Genomic DNA, 18077 nt, shown 5'->3' on the forward strand with positions numbered 1-18077 from the left:
AATTCCCACCACTCTAAAGCATTAAGGAAGTGTTTCAGTGGGTTGAAGGATTAGTCACTTGAGAGAATAATTACAGAAAAGAAATCGGCCATGGTGTCAGATCACTGTTCAGTTTACCCCGCTTTTGCTAACCGCATATAGGAACACTGAGGAAAGAAGCCCAGACTGTCCCACGGGGGGCTAGGGGGCTGAGGAAGATAATGAGTACGAAAAAGCAATGATGAGAATGGGGGTCCAGTCCTTTTCCAAGAGAGATGGACAGTCAAGAAGGTAAAATCAGGTTTTCACAGCTAGTCTCAGACAAACACACTTTTTGAATCAAGCCCTTGTCCCAAGGCCAGAATAAAGCACTTTGTGCCTTTGAATGTCCTAGGATCAACTTGGCCCCTCTCCGAGTTTTTCCTTAGACCAGGAAATAACAAGTTAGTTTAAATGCATGTGGGCTATGCAGAAAAGTTAACAATAAAGACTGTCCTCATTTAGGAAGGAAGGAAATCTATACAGGAGTTTTTTTTAATAAGCAAATCTAATAAATAATCTTCGAGGTCTTCATGCTAACTTACACAGTAATCATTTTCCGACAAGTGATAAGCTTGGTTCAAATCCACCTTCACCACCTTGGTTCAAATCACCTTCATCACCTGATCTTAGGCAAATGAGTTGAACCTGTCAAGCATGGAGGCGTGGGCAGAGGCGTGGAAACACAGACAGGAGGCAGTAAACAGAAGGTGTAAAGCAGTGGAAGCTACAAGTGAGAAGAACCCATGAAATGGAAAAATGTCAGCAGGGCTAGTAGATGAGGAAGGGGGAACAGGTAGAGAAAGGAAGAAAAGGAGACCCTGAGTCCCAAATCTGTCAGGCTTTAAGAATTGCCCCTTGCAGATGATAGGAATTCAGCCCCTAGTTGGCCCCATAGCTGGGTGCCTTATACAGTGAGCAACCTGCACAGCCTTCCATGGAGGCCCCGGGCCCATGTCTACTAGTAGCAGGGACTGGCACTAACCTTGACAAACCTGAGATCCCAGACCCGTGTGCAGAAGTGAGGGAATGTTGAGCTCCAGACAGAGCATCGTTGCCGTGCAGCACGACATGCCTAGTGCTACCAAAATTTGGATTTTCATGTGAAATCTGCAGTTTGTAAATGTTGGCGGGTGGGGGGGGAGAGGGGGAGGGAGAAAAGAATTGCCCTTGGATATGCAGACCCAATGTGCTGGCAAAGTAGGCTCCTGTTCTTACCTTGTGGTACATCCTTAAAATAATTCACTATTAACAGAGGCAACATGACAGTGTCTATAATCCTTATAACCTGGAAAAGCCCGCTGCTGTAACTACTATTACTACAGTGAAGCACGTAAACTCACAATACGTGCTTACTGTCTGACAGTTGGCCCATTTAATCCTCACAACAACTCCGTGAGGTAGGTATTATTACCTCTGCTTTACAAATTAAGAATGGTTATGTAACTTACATAAGACAGTTGCTATAGGAGTTAAACTTCTGGCATTTTCCTCTTCCAGCAGCTTAGCAGTGGCAAGCTTACCGCGGGGAAGCTTTCCGAAGAAGGATGTTAAACTTTACCCTGACTACTGAAAGGAACAGGTTTTGGCTTGTTTTTGAGACTTTGAACTCAGCTCCAAAACCATGAATCCTTCCAGGGGTAAGTAGTCTTGGAATATATTGCAAATGTCATTCAAATACCCATTCGAGCAACAGGCAAAAGATTTAAGAGCATTTATTGAAGGGTGAGTTTTCATCAAATATCATTTTCTTCTTGTGTGTACAGTTTTGTGTCTGTTTCACCAAGGAACGAATCCCAAGCACAATAAAAGTGAAGCCCTTCGAAGCCCAAAATCTGCTCATGCACCAAATACTTTTCCAGGATGTGGGACGGGGAAGGCAGAAAAGGCACCCAGAACAGAAATTTCATTCAAGTTTTTATTCCAGCTCTTTCCACCTGAAATGCATCATATCCTGTCTTGGCCAGTACCCTCCATTCCCTGACTCCTTGCTTCTTCCTAGAAACCTGCTCGATTCAGTCCCATCTGAAAAGAAAACCTTCATTGTCAGGCTCCTCTCTCCCCTTCCCCTGAGCACCAAGCCTCTACTTCCTCTCTGCTCCCTCACACTGCCTATTCCGGTGTCCTCAGGCGTCCACCCTCGCCCCTCTGCAGAAGTGTCCTTGATACAGCCATGGATGACCTTTCGCTGGGCAGCCAGCGACTTCTTTCCTGTCCTGTTCTAACTTGACCTTTCTTTACATCAGACACTGCTGACCTTCTCCATCTTCATGAAACCCCTCCCTGGAATTATACACATCCTGCCAACTCTCCTAGCCAACTGTCTTCAGTTTTGGGGTTTTTTTTATTGGTTTTCTTCCCCTTAGGGCCCTTTAAATGCTATTTATTCCCAAAGGGTGGTACTGGGATAACTTTTGGGAATGAGGGGAAAAGGATCAGCAACAGCTCCAGGTAAGTACATGCCTTAAACATGGGGAAGCATTAAAGGAAAACCCAATATTATGCGGTATTAGAGGGTCTTGCAATGAATCTACTGTGAATATTTTCTGCAGAGGACATAGATTATTATAAATGGCCTTTTCTCAGAGGAAATCAGTTGCTTTAATTGTTTCATTCCTTCAAGGGACAATGTCAAAGTTGTTGAGCCCCAAACTGCTCAGTTTGATCATTTAGCTTACATGGAAAATTTTTTCCTAAAGAATGCAGAAAGGAATTTCTATAAAGCAATTAATTTATCCTCTTTTGCCCAGCCGAAAGCAGCAGCCAATGAGCCTGAGCTGTTTCCTGTCAGTTTAATAATAAACACCCCAGCCCTCTCTTGCCCTCACATCTTGAGCTCCATGTGATCCTCAAAATACGGTAAATGCTTGTCCGGGACACAGGACAACTTAAAAGGTCCTTAGCTTGTAGAATCCTGCCGAGAAGTTCTGACGGTCCCAAGACGTGATTCCTGCTTATAAAGCCTGTGGTCAGAAATAAGGGAGAGGGACATTGGGCCAATGGCAATGTCATAAAATTTTCAGGGTGCTACAAATTGTCTTGAGGCTATAATTAAAAGTAACAGCATGCTCTCTGAAAGGCCCAAATAAACGTGGCAGAGGCGACACACTCTAACCCACCAGGGACAGAAAAGAAGGGTTTGATAGTCTACATGACACATTTTTTAAGGAAAATGTATTGAGGCTGTCAGATGGGAGCTGACACCGGATAAAAAACATCACTGACTTTTCTCTTTCATTTGCCTTTGGAAGTAACAGACTGTGGTCCGAGGCAGGCCAAGTGTTGGGTGGACACTTGTCTTTGCGCTGCTTTAGAGTTGGCTGGCAGAGAGAAGTCACCGAGGCAAATTTGGGATGATATGAACACTGTGGTGAAGGAAGTCCTGACCCCAAAAGTCATGCCATAGGGTTATCTCTGGACTTGAAAGCTTGCCATCCCTTGACGCTAACCCAAGATCCTGGGCAACTTCCCAGCAGTCCTACTGTCAGGTAGGAGAAGTGATTACAGCAGAAATGGCAGTTACAGAGACAACCAGGCACCAAGACAGAAAGGAGAAGATGGGGCACTGAGTTTCCCCCAGGACAGTGTGGCCTCCCTGCTCTGTGTAATCCTTCTCTGGGAAGTCCGCATTCGGTGTTGTCCGCACCGAACTCTGGCACCTCGAATGAGGTAGCAAGATCAGGCCACAAATGTCCATCTGTTAAGGTGATGATGTTTGTGGAAAGTCCCTACTTTCCAGCGTCAGTCCTGCTTCCTCGGACAGCAACCCTGCATTTAGTAACATTATCTCGGTAAAAATGCAGCTAACTCTGTGAGTAATACCACACTAAGTCCTTACCAGCCCAAACCAATTCATGTTGAAGATGGAACAGCTGGCGGCTGGTTTTGAAGGTGGTTGGGGGAGAAGAAAGGTACAGTTAGAACCCTTGGAGACCATGTCTGGACGAGAATCCCAGAACATGCTGGAAATGGGTGCAGCCAAGGAGGGAAGGGGACAGGAAGGTGGAGGGGGTCTAAAGGCAACACCACTTATGTCCCCATTTTCTTCAGGCCCTGATAATTGAATCAGATAAAAGGGGAAAAAAGAGCTCTTTACATAGGTGAACAGTGTTTCTTTGAAAGGAAGAAATGTGAAATTGACCAAATAAATCTGGTAATAAGCCAGGCCATATGATGCTAGAAAGTTCAATGTGGGAGACCAAAGAACAGGGCAATGTTAATGTTTTATTTAAAAATGTGCCTACTGGGGCACCTAGGTGGCTCAGTCGGTTAAGCAGTTTCTCTGGTTTAAGAAGCATTGTTCCCATCCTACAATCTAAAACAAATTTTGAGGGGTGTCTGGGTGGCTCAGTTGGTTAAGCATCTGACTCTTGATTTTGGCTCAGGTCATGATCTTAGATTCATGAGACAGAGCCCCGCGCTGGGCTCTGTACTCAGCATGAAGCATGCTTGTCCCTTCTCTCTCTCTCTTATAAATAACTAAAATCTTAAAAAAATTAAAATTAAAAAATAAAAGATGCATACCCAGGCAAGTGTAGGGAAAAATAACCAAACAAGGGATGAGTCCCTCTGGGGCTCCAGGGACACAAGCCCAAGGTAGAGGCTGAGTGTGGATGGACGGAACGCCTCACTGTTGGTGTTCCCCAGAAGAGACACCTCAAATGAGGCGCTTTACCCCCCGACTAGATTACCAGCAACTGCACTGTTCCCAATACAAGCTTCCTTTTCTGAAGACATTGGAGTTTTAACCCAAACTCTATACAGCTTGTTTACTCAACTTCACTTGTGTTTTTTAATTTAGAGAAGATCAGAAAAGAACGTTTTAACACAATTTATATAGAGACATGGAAGGGAATTAGAAATATTTTGGTTTACTTATAAATGATAATACTATCAGGAGAAATTAAACTGGAAATACTTATTTCCCCAGAGACTGCCACATTTTTTAAACAAAGATTTCTCTGCCATAAAACTAGGTTGAATATTTTAAAAATGACAAATGGACACCATAAAAGGTTTTTTTTTTTTGTTTTTTTTTCAAAAGTGCCCTTTTGGTTAAAAGATTAGCAAATTCAAGTAAATTCTAGAAGCTCATTAACTGGCCATATTTGACTAATTTACCAAATGTGGGAGCAGTGAAAAGATATAAAATAGCAGCTCATGATCTGTTTCTCCAGCTGACTTTAAAGAGGCACTAAAAACAAACAGTGAATTCAAATTAATAGTATCATAAACAAGGAAGTACGTTTCTTTCTATACTTCAGGTGTGAAATTTATGTGGAATTATATTCTATTGTGGCTGTGTAAAAATATTTTTACTAAGTGTCAAAAGGAGAACATTTAAGTCACTTAAAACTTTTTAAATACTCAATAATATTCACATGTGATCTTCAACGCCAATTAAGAAATCCTAAATTCAGGGGCATCTGGGTGGCTCAGTTGGTTGGGCTTTTGATTTCAGCTCATGTCATGATCTCAGGGTCATGGGATCAACCCCTACGTCAGACTACATTCTAGGCATGGAGCCTGCTTGGGAGTCTCTCTCTCTCCCTGCCCCTGTTTGTCCCCCCCAAAAAAAGAAACAAAAGAAAAGATAAAAAGAAAAAAGAGAGAAAAAGAAATCCTAAATTCAACGCTCAAAAGAAAAAAAATCTCAAAAATCTCATTTTTTCTGCGGCCCCACCCTTCATCCAACTTCCCTGGACTTGTTGAAAGACTTACTTAAAAAGTGGTAAATTACCTGTGAATTACACGCCTTCAATCTCTGGATTCAACAGCAAGGCCACTTAGAAAATGGGATCATTTCATAGGTATATTTTGAAGGTTTCAAACATGTGTTTGTCCTTCCTTCTACCACAAAGAAATCACCCCCATATTGAACACCTAAAGGCAGTTTCTTGTGCCTCTCCCGCCTCAGTCTGATAAAAAATAGATCAATAGGGATCATTTGGGGGTTGCCCTTTTCAGTTGTTTGTTTGCCTAAATTGTCTGAGCAGTTATCTCCAAGTCCCATATTAGGTTGGTAAAATGAGTTTAAAGTTTTAGCATCTATATCTTGATGTCATCCAACTGACCCAACAGATCTTGGACGGCATCCCTATTCTGCCGGTGACCTGGAATTGTGTGAGGATCAGAGATATTTGGGAAAGTATCTGGTACCTCACACTGAGTAGATGCAAATGGAGCCAGTCTATGGTAGGGAGAAGGGTAGGAGTCAGCCTTATTGGAGGGCTCTGCGAGAACCCTACAATTTCTTCACTGTTTTTCAAGATGCCTAATGATTTCAACACTGGAGATGTATTATGAATATTTTAAGAGCTGCCCATTTGAAAAAAAAAGAAAAGAAATATCCTGCAAAGCTAACAACCCGTGCTGTTAGCTGAAGACGGCCTATGGTCTGAGTGATGCCTTAGGGGTCCAGGACCTCCAGCAAAGTAGCCTCAAGATGGGTGAGCCAGAATGATAAATCCACCTGACAAGTGGGGGGAGGGTGCCTGCAACACTTCTGAGCCACAAACTCCCACAGATGGGTGCAAATATTAGCTAGTCTTGAGAAACATGATGGAATTCTAGAAAATAACCACGCAGACCTGGGGAAGGCTGCCACATTAATTAGTTTATTAATTCTCTGATGAATATTTACTAAACATCTACTACATGCAACACCCTGTGTGCTGGACTGAAGATTCCGAGGTGGGCAAAACCTACTCTCTCAAAGCTTCCAGTCTACTAGGGGCAAGAGGGTGTTAAACAATCACACAAAGTTAGGGTTACAGACTGAGATAAATGCTAGGGAGAAAGAGTAGAGAGTGCTCTGTGTGTATAAAAGGCAGTGTCTGATTTACCAAAGTTTGATCTGAGGTCAATTTAGTGGGTCGTGATAAGCATTTGAAAGAATACTATAGAACAGAAAAGAATAGAAAAGATCTAGTACAAGTTAAATATGGTTTCTTGAAGCCTGTTTCAGCGTGTGTGTGTGTGTATGAGAGAGAGAGAGACAGAGAGAGAGAGGAAGAGAGAATATTAGATGTAATGTTAAGTGTATTTCTTTTCATGGATTGTGGTGAAAAAATTTTGAAAGCCAATATTAAAGACCAAGTTGACAAGCCTTGGGAGTACTGGGCCCACAGATTCTTTGAGGATGGACGGTGGTGTTGTATGAAAGGGGGATTGAGAGTCAAAGCGTCCCTTTCACCGACATACTCTTCTAGAGGGTGGGGTGGGGAACACCGTGGGTGTCAGAGTCAGTGGATTTGGGCAATGAGATATATAGAGTAACTCTACTCCCACGAGCACACGCACACCTCATTTCATCTGGAGCCACTTGAGACCTCACGGAAGAAGGAAAGAACATAGCTGGGCAGTTGGAAAGAGCAGTTGTCCAAACTGGGGCTCCCTGGGAATCTCGACATTAAACAAAACATGTCAGTCAGTAAATACTGAATTCTTTGGGGGCCAGTCAGATCTTTCTTCTTTGTACCTAAAATTCAAATGTCCTTGGTTTCAGAGACTAGAACCCAAGACTGATCCCCAGGGCAGCATCTCTGACTCCACATTATGAAGTCTTCCCAGAGAATGAATGTAGCCGTGACCCCACCAGTGGGAACATGCACTGGTTTGAAGGGGCCAGATGTGAATGGAGTTGTGCACCCAAACAGAGACATCATCTCCCAACATCCCAAACATTCTTCTCCTTTCCATCTGAAAATCAAGTTTCATGCATTATATCACTGAGTTGATGAAGTCCCTGAAGGCTGGATAGTGTTTTAAGCAGACTGTTTCTAGTTTTAGTGGTGTGGGGGGGAGAGGTTAGAATTTTGAGTTTGAAAATGCATCTCTGTTCACAGCTAATTCCAGAGAAAAATCGTATCAGTGTTGGCCCTCTCTAATAGAAAGATGAAAAAACCAACCCCATAAAAGGGTGTTTGTGCTGTGATGAAGGGATTCCACCCCAGGGTTTTCAGACACTGGAAAGTCACGTCTAGCTGTGTTTAGAGTGGAGACAGTCCATCTCTCTTGAAAGTTAATCTGCTCGCCCATCTGAGGCGAAACTAAACATATTATGGCATATGGAAAAAACAATCTCAACAAATTCCACGGCAAGGCCATGGTGAGAACTGACGTCGGCAGGAAGCTGGCTTGCTGGCAGCAGGGGCTGGCAATGACAAGTAGCAAGGGGTGAACAGTATGGCTCTGGCCTGAGCTGGGTTTCCTACACCTGAGTTTCCACCACTGCTTTACCACTCACGACAGCAGAACCTGACCCAGCCTCGGTTTCCAAAACCACACCTTGCGGGGCGCCTGGGTGGCACAGCGGTTAAGCGTCTGCCTTCGGCTCAGGGCGTGATCCCCACGTTGTGGGATCGAGCCCCACATCAGGCTCCTCTGCTATGAGCCTGCTTCTTCCTCTCCCACTCCTCCTGCTTGTGTTCCCTCTCTCGCTGGCTGTCTCTATCTCTGTCAAATAAATAAATAAAATCTTTAAAAAAAAAAAAAACCACACCTTGCAATAAGAAGAACACCCTTCACCTTTTAGGCTGTTATGAGAATTACAGAACTATAACAATATAATTTAATAATACAAGACATAATTATATGCATATGAATATATAATAATATATAGAATTACATGCATGGGAAGGACATAGCCAGTGTTAATAAGTACAAGAATTAATGTTGGTTTTTTTTAAAAGATTTTTTTTAAAGAAAAGGGTGGAATTTAATCTTTATTTACAGGACACAGCAAGAGAGAAGATTCCATGTAGAAATAAGAAACTCACTGAGAGGAGGAGCTTCGTACAGTTTGTACGGTTCAGAACGGGTCAAAGAGAATTTCGTTGTAAAAAGTGCTACAACAACAAAACACATCGAAAAAGAGTTCTTAGTATAGAAACAGTAAGACAAACATCTACCACAGAGTACACAACAAACAACTTTGTGCCTCAGCTGTACGATCTAAAAGCTAAAGGTCCCAGGAGTGCCATCCTGAACTCGGAACCGACAGCCTTCAGAGGTAGTTTCTGGTACAACCTTCTGATCTTGCTCTTCCTCTACAGAGAGATACTTCGCAGTCAAGTTTAATGAACGTTGTACACAGACTCCTTTTCATGGTTTTGTAGCTTCCATATGTCCAAACCTCCACCATCTCCCTTCATTATACTAAGTTTCTTGGTTTCACCTCGTTTCTCAGCAGCCTGAAAGATGTTTGAAATGGCATCCAGAAAGAACCAGAATAATTGTGGTATCTTTTGCAGTTAAGAGATTCATCGATGGTTCTATTAAGCCACAATGAACGACATATACCATTTGTTCAACCGTCCCACCACTTGTTGAGTTGGTCACATCCCAAATAACTTCCTTTTGTGTCTTAAAATCTGCCTAAGAGAGAACAGCAATGAGGAATGAGACAGTCCACGACTCACAAGTTGCTGTATCTGGTCCTAGCGACTATCTGTGATGTTCGATGTTGTCCATGTAGCTTCCTTCTGAATGTTAGTTTTGGGGTGTGTTAGCAGGCTGGGAAAGACAGCAAGTGCTCCTGCGTCTATTACAACCAGAGTCTGTTCATCTGTCCCAGTGACAATATTTCCTACGGCTCTTAGTGCAAGAGTCACAATGGGCAATTCAGTAGCTCCTAGAAGCTTCACAAGCTGGGGCACAACTCCTGTTTTCACAACCATTTCAATCCGTTCATTTGGACCAGCAGGAAGGTAAGAAATGGCCCAGCAAGTATCTGCTAAAGCTTCTGGGTCATCATGATGCAAGAGACGAACTAAGGTAGGAAAAATCTGCTCACTGGCATCTAACGGGGGTGCAGGAGTCTTGTTGCGACAAAGGTTTGAAAGTGTCCAAGTCCGGTTCCGTGGGTAACCACATGCTAAAGATGACATATCAGGAACTGCAAGGAGAGCCAATAGTGGGTCAGCTGCACCGTACTTGATAACCTAGTCTCGAAAAACTGAACCATCGCCTGCAATGTTTCCTAGAGCCCATACGGTGTTCACTGATGTGGGTCTGGGAAGATGCCAACAGAGAAATGAATGCTGGGATAGCATCTCCGTCTACCATAGCCTTGGTCAGTTCCTATGTCCTGGAAGCAATGCTAGTGAGAGCCCAAGCAGATTCAAACTGAATGGTCAGTTCTGCTCAAGAAGGACACAGATTCTGGAATCAACCCAGCCCAGATTATATTGTCTATGGGGGGCTATTCTACCCTAGCTTCCCAGCAGCTTGAGTAGCCTGGAGGTGGCTTTCCAAACTGTTGCTATGCATGCCTTTGACAATGTCATCAACAGACCAATTGGCAGTGCCGTGGTCGTTGTGGTTTCCCTCCAGTGGAGAGGTAACATCCTCAGGAAATCAGCTTACGTTTCTCCTTTTCAGCATCTGGTCAACCTTCTTAGCTTTCCTCAGCTCCACGTGAACTTCTATTCAGCGCCACCTCACTTCTGTACTGTCTTTCCCCTTGTTCCTGAATCTGTTAAGGCAGGCAGCTGGTGAATTAGCATTCTCGTTGGGGGACATGGTCATGAGACAAAGGCAGAAAGCTACGCAGCTGGCTCAGGCTTCCACAGGAGGCTGCGGGTCAGCTGTCCTCAAAACGTCCACCATGGGTCAACTCAAAGATGGCGTGGCTAAAGATTTTATTTATTTATTTATTTATTTATTTGAGAGAAAGAGAGAGAGAGCACGAGCTGGGGGGAGCAGCAGAGGGAGAGGGAGAAGAAGACTCTCGGCTGAGCAGGGAGCCCGACCCAGGGGGCTCGATCCCAGGACCCTGGGATCATGACCTGAGCCGAAGGCAGACGTTTAACCGACGGAGCCACCCAGGCGCCCCAAGAATTAATGTTTTAAAATAATTATTAGTGATCACATTGTGTCTCTCTTTCCTTCTGGCAGGACAAGAAACATACCACTGGTTTCTCAGTTTCTCCCAGTTTATCTTAGTCTTCCCCGGTCAGTGAAGACACATTATACAATTGCTCTTTCTACTTCTCAGCAATACAGAATTTTGAAAAAAATCATCATCACATTACTATCATTGTTGATAGGCGTGGGGCCCAAATTTCTTCTCGAGGAGAGTCTGGTGCCTGACACTCATCCTTTTAAGTGGATGGAGCAGGGGAAGAATTTATAAAAGGACAAAGTTGCTGTTAGCCCTGAAAGGGATTTTAGAAATATCTGAGGATGTGAAGGGTGGGGCTGCCCTTCTCTCCGGAGAAGCAGCTGGTATTTGACTTTGCTCAGAGAAAACAGAACACCTTTTAGAAATTTTTACCTATCCCTTCCTTAAATACAGAATAAAGAATATGCTAGTTTCTTCATCTCACATGAGAATTCGATTATTTTTACCAAATCATTTTCCCTTTCCCAAAAAATAAGAGGAAAGAGGAATAATATTTCTCAAACACCTATACGATAAGCAATTTCCATATAATCTCATTTAATCCCCATAACAACCCTAGGAAAGAAGATTATCTTTTAGTTAACAGATAGGGGAATTGAGGCCCAGAGAAGCTAAGTGACTTGCTCAAAGCTGGTCAGAAAGTGGTAAAATGGGCACCGGACCCCTGTCATGACTCAAATATTCATGTTCACTCCAGAAATGACTTGCTGTCTCCACAGCCCTCACCCTGTGCGATTTTCTTCACAGCACTTAACACCACTCGACATTATATATTGATCCGTGTATTTCATCTATTTCCATCATTAGAACCTAAGTTCTATGAGGGCAGGGTCTTTCTATTATCCCCCGAGTGTAAAACAGTGCCTAGCACGTAGTACATGCTCAAGTAAATGTTTGTCACAGGGCGCCTGGGTGGCGCAGTCGCTAAGCGTCTGCCTTCGACTCAGGGCGTGATCCCGGCGTTCTGGGATCGAGCCTCACATCAGGCTCCTCTGCTGGGAGCCTGCTTCTTCCTCTCCCACTCCCCCTGCTTGTCTCTCTCTCACTGGCTGTCTCTGTGTCAAATAAATAAATAAAATATTTTTTAAAAAAAGTAAATGTCACATGAATGAATGGATGAATGAATTAATGAATTAGTGAGTTAATTAATGAATTAATAAGGAGATATAATAGAGAATTAAATGTCAGATTTTTCTTTAAAGATTTTATTTATTTATTTGAGAGAGAGAGAGAAAATGAGTGATGGGGAGGGGGAGAAAGAGAGAGAGAGAAAGAAGCAGATTCCCCCTTAGCAGGGAGCCCGACACGGGACTGAATTCCACGACCCCAGGATCATGACCTGAGACAAAGGCAAATGTTTAACCGACTGAGCCAGATTTAATGGTAAATAGCATATAACTTTGACAATAAAAAAGAAATTGTACATAATAATTTTTTTCTAGGTGATCTCATACTTCTATATAATTTTACTCTCTTCAAGAAAACATACATTTAACTGCCTTAATAAGGCTAGTTTATAGATTCTTGGTACAGCTGGAAATGTTGGCAATTAATATGAGGATAGCCTCAAATAGGATGGAGATTATCCAGAAAAGCATTCATTTAAAAACTGTAGTCACAAGGAAACTTCATGAATTAATAGTATTTGTCCAAACCAAATTTATCTTTGGGTTCATTGACTCAATCACAATAATGGTTTCAGTTCAATCTTTTGAGGTTGATTTTTTTCTTGAAGGTGTCTATAAAAGATTGACCTTACCTGTTTGTACCTATTTGAACTTAAACCATCTTTTGGTACCTCCCCCTAAGAATTAAGGCAAAGTTCAGGGATGCCATATTTTTCAAGTATTTTAAAATTTCATTCTAAAGACAGATGTCACAAAAAACCTTCCAGAAAGCAACTGGGCAGCTATATAAATCATTGAATAACCTTTAAGTCTGTGGTTCAATTTCCAGCATTTATCCTGAAGAATCATTCAAAATGGAAAAAAAATTACAATCTATCCTCACAATGAAATGTTATGTGTTCATTTAGAAATGTCATGCAAGAATATTTAGTGACATGAAAAGTTGTTCATACTGTATTTTTAAATTAAAAAGCAGGTTACAAAACAGTCAATAAGCCTGCTTCCAATTTTGCAGAAAACATGCATGTATGTGTGTGAAAAAATATACATATATCAAGCTGTTAAAGATACAGAATTATATATATCAAGCTGTTACAAGTGATAAACTTTTGGTCAAAGAACTAGAAATTATTTCTTTGTTTGTTCATTTTAGAGAGAAAGCAAGCGGGGAGGGGGAAGGGGCAGAGGGAGAGAGAGAGAATCTAAAGCAGACTCCACTCTCAGCACGGAGCCCCACATGGGGGCTGGATCTCATGACCCTGATATCAAGACCTGAAATGAAATCAAGAAGTCAAACACTTAACCGACTAAGCCTCCCAGGCACCCCTAGAAATAATTATTATTTTAAAAATATTTGCTTCATGTGCATTCCTGCTTTTTCTATAATTCACACCCATAGCTTTTGTAATAAGAAGCCATTTTTCACTTAAGGTAAGTCTAGGAAACAGGTCTGTGGTCTCCAGTCTATAACCCTAGCCGCTAGTCTTCAGGATGAACCACTTCTTCTTCTGAATGGCTCTGCATTCCCACACTTCTTCCCCATCTCTCATATAAACATCCCTGGTGATCACGTGACGTGCATTATCTATGTGGCTCTACCAAGTTCCCTCTGTAGACTCTCAGAACTGGCACGATTTTCCATAGAAGTTACTTTTGGCAAAAGGCAACAGGGTATGTCTAGCATCTCTTTCAGTTTTCAGAAAATGTGAGGTCACGGGGGAATTTAAGGTCCAAATTTCCCCTTGGTCTTTCTATCTCTTTCCTTTTGAGTGAACCATGAAGTGTGTGGGGGGTGTATGTGTGTGTGCACATGTGCGTGTGTGCTCTGGGGGACAGGCAGGCTTTGTAAATGAGTTCAGACCTTGCTTTATGTTGTTGTGGTAGCTGTTTTTGACGTTTCTCTACTCTTCGTGTTCAGTGTTTTCTCACTTTGTCCGTACTTACTCTTGGTTTTCTTTTCTGAGCACCTTCCTAGCAGAAGACCCAGTGCCAGGTGTATTACATAGGACATGTTGACTAATCACAGAAACATGGCACTCAGTCCCATTTTACAAATGTCTCGTTAAAATGTGTGTTGTGTTCTTTGACTTACGTAGCATTTTCATAGAGATTATATCGTTTGACCCAGTGACATTGGCATTATTCTGTTTTACAGATGGAAAAAAAAATAAGACTCAGGGAAATTACAGGGCTTGCACAAGATGCTGCCACTGAGAATTGCAATGAAGGGGACAGGAATTGGACTTGTTTGCCTCCCCAAGAATCTGTCTTGAAGGTCTATGTTCTCTTCTCCCTGCAGTGAGGGCTTTCTGAGTTGTTTGTTACTACAAATGATAACATGAATAAGAAGATTGATATCACAGATTATGAAAATGATTAAAAGGCAAATAAAACAAGAGGATTCCTCAGACCCAGAGTAAACCAGTCATGAAAAGCAAAGTGACTCAGCTTCTCAAAATATTGTCACAGGGGGAAGGTGGGAGCATCACAAGGTTACCCCTCAAGTGGGAGTGAATGTTTTAGAATGCTTCTTTCTCTTAGATAATATCTTGTTTCCTGTCAAATAAAAAATTCTTATTTAATCACTCAAAAGCTGTTTAAAAATATCTTAATCTTCTGGTTTTTCCTCAAATGTTTTTTAAATGCTTGTTCTGAGAGAGAGGGAAAAAAAAAAAAAGCCTGAGCAACTTGGCTCCTTACCAATCTGTGGGTTTTCTAGAAAAGATTCACTTTCACATGGTACCTCTAGTGTCCTCGATTTCAATGAGATTTTAAATTGTTTTTTTTTTTTTCTACTACCAGCCACCCTGCCTTAAGGGATAAGTATGCCTTGTATTCTTGGCGGCCCCATCTAGAACCTCGGGTGCTTCCACTATACACATCTGGATAGTGCTTCCCTGGTACTCTCCACACCCATAATCCCTGTGACTTAGACCACATGGTTTACATCTATCTGCCAACAGCACAGCAAACCAGGCCTATCCATAGGTTTCTTGACATTTGGTTAATTGTCCCTCCTTCGTGACTGGGACCCTATGGCAGAGATGGCTAGCTGACCCCCAAAGATTCACGTTCCTCATTCCCAGGGAGGATTTGTTGCTGGAAAGTGATTGCCAGACAAGAACTATATTCACCAGCCCTCCTTGCCTATCAGTGGGCCTTGTAAGTTGTTCTCACCATGTAATGTGAGCAGAAGTAATGTGTACCACTTTGAGTTGAGGTATTTAATGACTGGCTACAAAGTCTTTCACTGTCTCTTCTTCTTGGCCATTGGCTGAATGATGCTAGAGTAACCTAAAAGTTACAAGATGGCCGAGCCATAAGGTTGAAGCTGCCTGGGTCCCAGAGCCACTGCTTAGAGGAGAGCCACCTGACCTGTGTCAGTCTGTGGCATAAACATAAAATTTGTTGGGTTATTCCACTGAGATTTTGGGATTATTTGTTATGACAGCTCTTTTACCCTGATTCATACAGGACCTATCAGCCCAGATAACCTTCCTCATGAGGCCTAGATCATTAGGCCTGGATCATCCCTCCTCATTAGAATCCTGGAATTCGATGAGCCTGAATCTGATACTGGTATTAATGGGTTGGAGGTGGCATGATGCTACAATGGAAGTTCTGTCACTAATTCATGCCCACCACCATTTTGGGGGGCTATGGCAGAGACCACTAGTCGCCTATCACTAGTCATTATCCCCTTCCTTCTAACTCAACCCAGGTTTTGTTGGAGGTGGCAATGTGCTGGGCCAATAAAAACTGTATTTACCAACCTCCCTTGTAGGTAGAGGGATCTGACCAAATGTGATATATAGCAAATGTCCAGTTGCCAGTTTCTGGAAGAGATCCTTAAAGGGGAGCAATGTTAGCCAACACACCTCTTTGGCCTTCTGTCTTCTTCCTGCCTTTGATGTTTTTCCAGTGCCTAGAGTTTCAGGAACCACCTTACGACCATGAGCATGAAAGCCACACACTAAGGATGGGACACAAAGACACAAGGTCTGCAGTGGCATCTCAGACTATCCTACCAAGTGTGGACTGCCAACCACTGGAATGCTTGTTATGTAAGAAAAATAAACTCCTAATCTGTTGAAGCCACTGTTTAACGGGGCTGTCTGTTCCCTGCAGCAGCTAAAAGCAATCCTAGCTGATCTAAGGATGATCCTTCTGACACAGCCCGTGTCATGTATCTTCCTGACAGGCTGGTCTTTCTGTCCTCCTTGCTGTATTCTCTTCTTCTACTCACTTTAATTCTTCCCAGCCCAGGACTTAACACTGGACCACAGCACTACCAAATCTCTAAGCCCATAGGTAACTCTTGAGAATAAAGAGCTCGCTGACCCTTTTTCTAGTCATTTTTTTTAAATTTTTTTTATTATATTATGTTAGTCACCATACAGTACATCCCTGGTTTTTGATGTAAAGTTCGATGATTCATTAGTTGTGTATAACACCCAGTGCACCATGCAATATGTGCCCTCCTTACTACCCATCACCAGTCTATCCCATTCCCCCACCCCCCTCCCCTCTGAAGCCCTCAGTTTGTTTCTCAGAGTCCATAGTCTCTCATGTTTCATTCCCCCTTCTGATTACCCCCCCTTTCTTTATCCCTTTCTTCCCCTACTGATCTTCCTAGTTCTTATGTTCCATAGATGAGAGAAATCATATGATAGTTGTCTTTCTCTGCTTGACTTATTTCACTTAGCATTATCTCCTCCAGTGCCATCCATGTTGCAGCAAATGTTGAGAACTTGTTCTTTCTGATAGCTGAGTAAGATTCCATTGTATATATGGACCACAACTTCTTAATCCAGTCATCTCTTGAAGGGCATCTCGGTTCCTTCCACGATTTAGCTATTGTGGACAATGCTGCTATGAACATATGGATGCATATGGCCCTTCTCTTCACTACATCTGTATCTTTGGGGTAAGTTTGGGCTCTGGACAACCCTGCAACCTCTCCTCATCAGAATGACGAGAAGGAGAAATCCCCCCAGCAAAGAAAAGACAATGAGTCTGTGGCCTCTGCCACAGAACTAATGGATATGGATATAACCAAATTATCAGAAATGGAATTCAGAGTAACAATGATCAAAATGATGTGCAGACTTGAAAAAAGTATTAACGAAAATGTTAATGAAAGTATAGAATCTCTAAGGGCGGAAATGAGAGCGAATCTGGCAGAAATTAAAAATTCTATGAGCCAAATGCAGTCAAAACTAGAGGCTCTGACGGCCAAGGTGAATGAGGCAGAAGAACGTATCAGCAAATTGGAGGATGGGTTAGTAGAAGAGAAAGCTAAAATAGAATTTGGACTAAAAAAAATCCATTCTCAAGAATGTAGGTTACGGGAGATTACTGACTCAATGAAACGTTCCAACGTCAGAATCATTGGCATCCCCAAGGGGGTGGAGAAAAACAGAGGTCTAGAAGAGATATTTGAACAAATTGTAGCTGAAAACTTCCCTAATCTAGCAAAGGAAACAAACATTCGTGTCCAAGAGGCAGAGAGGACCCCTCCCAAGCTCAACCACGACAAACCTACACCACGTCACGTCATAGTGCAATTCACAAATATTAGATCCAAGGATACAGTATTGAAAGCAGCCAGGGCAAAGAAATTTCTCACGTACCAAGGCAAAGGTATCAGAATTACGTCAGACCTGTCTACACAGACCTGGAATGAGAGAAAGGGTTGGGGGGGCATTTTTAAAGCTCTTTCAGAGAAAAACATGCAGCCAAGGATCCTTTATCCAGCAAGGCTGTCATTCAGAATTTCTAGTCATTTAATTCAGCCTCAAATTCTGCTCTTGGAGTGACACATAGCAATTTCCAAACATCTTGTCTCCATAATATCCTCACATTGTTGCTTCGTCTCTGGACCAGACAGCTCTGCCATCTCGGCTCCATCAATGTAATTATGGGATTTAAGAGAAACCCAAGAAGTTATTAAGTTCATTCACCTGCCTCCAGGCAGGACTGTGATTAGCTCTTCCAGATATATAGCTGACTTCCATGGGCCAAAA

The 18077-nt window shown here is 42.6% G+C and overlaps 1 protein-coding gene and 1 pseudogene across 7 annotated transcripts in view; both read right to left on the reverse strand.

Annotated features, from left to right (window-relative positions):
* DOCK8 (dedicator of cytokinesis 8) overlaps window positions 1–18077 on the reverse strand; it is a 318437-nt gene that overhangs the window by 286408 nt on the left and 13952 nt on the right. Inside the window, exon 1 of one of the 7 annotated variants that reach the window (XM_045772362.2) lies at window positions 1470–6222. The exons of the other annotated variants lie outside the window; for them this stretch is intronic. Within the exon in view, the coding sequence (XP_045628318.2) occupies window positions 1470–1471 (2 nt within the window). The 5' untranslated portion in view covers window positions 1472–6222. Of the gene's footprint in view, window positions 1–1469; window positions 6223–18077 lie in introns of those variants that run through there. 7 annotated transcript variants of the gene reach the window in all.
* LOC148107171 (importin subunit alpha-1 pseudogene) lies at window positions 6344–16504 on the reverse strand (annotated as a pseudogene).

The sequence above is a fragment of the Ursus americanus genome, chromosome 34 (assembly GCF_024610735.1).
Source record: "Ursus americanus isolate L20-20 chromosome 34, mUrsAme1.1.p, whole genome shotgun sequence".
NCBI lineage: Eukaryota > Metazoa > Chordata > Mammalia > Carnivora > Ursidae > Ursus > Ursus americanus.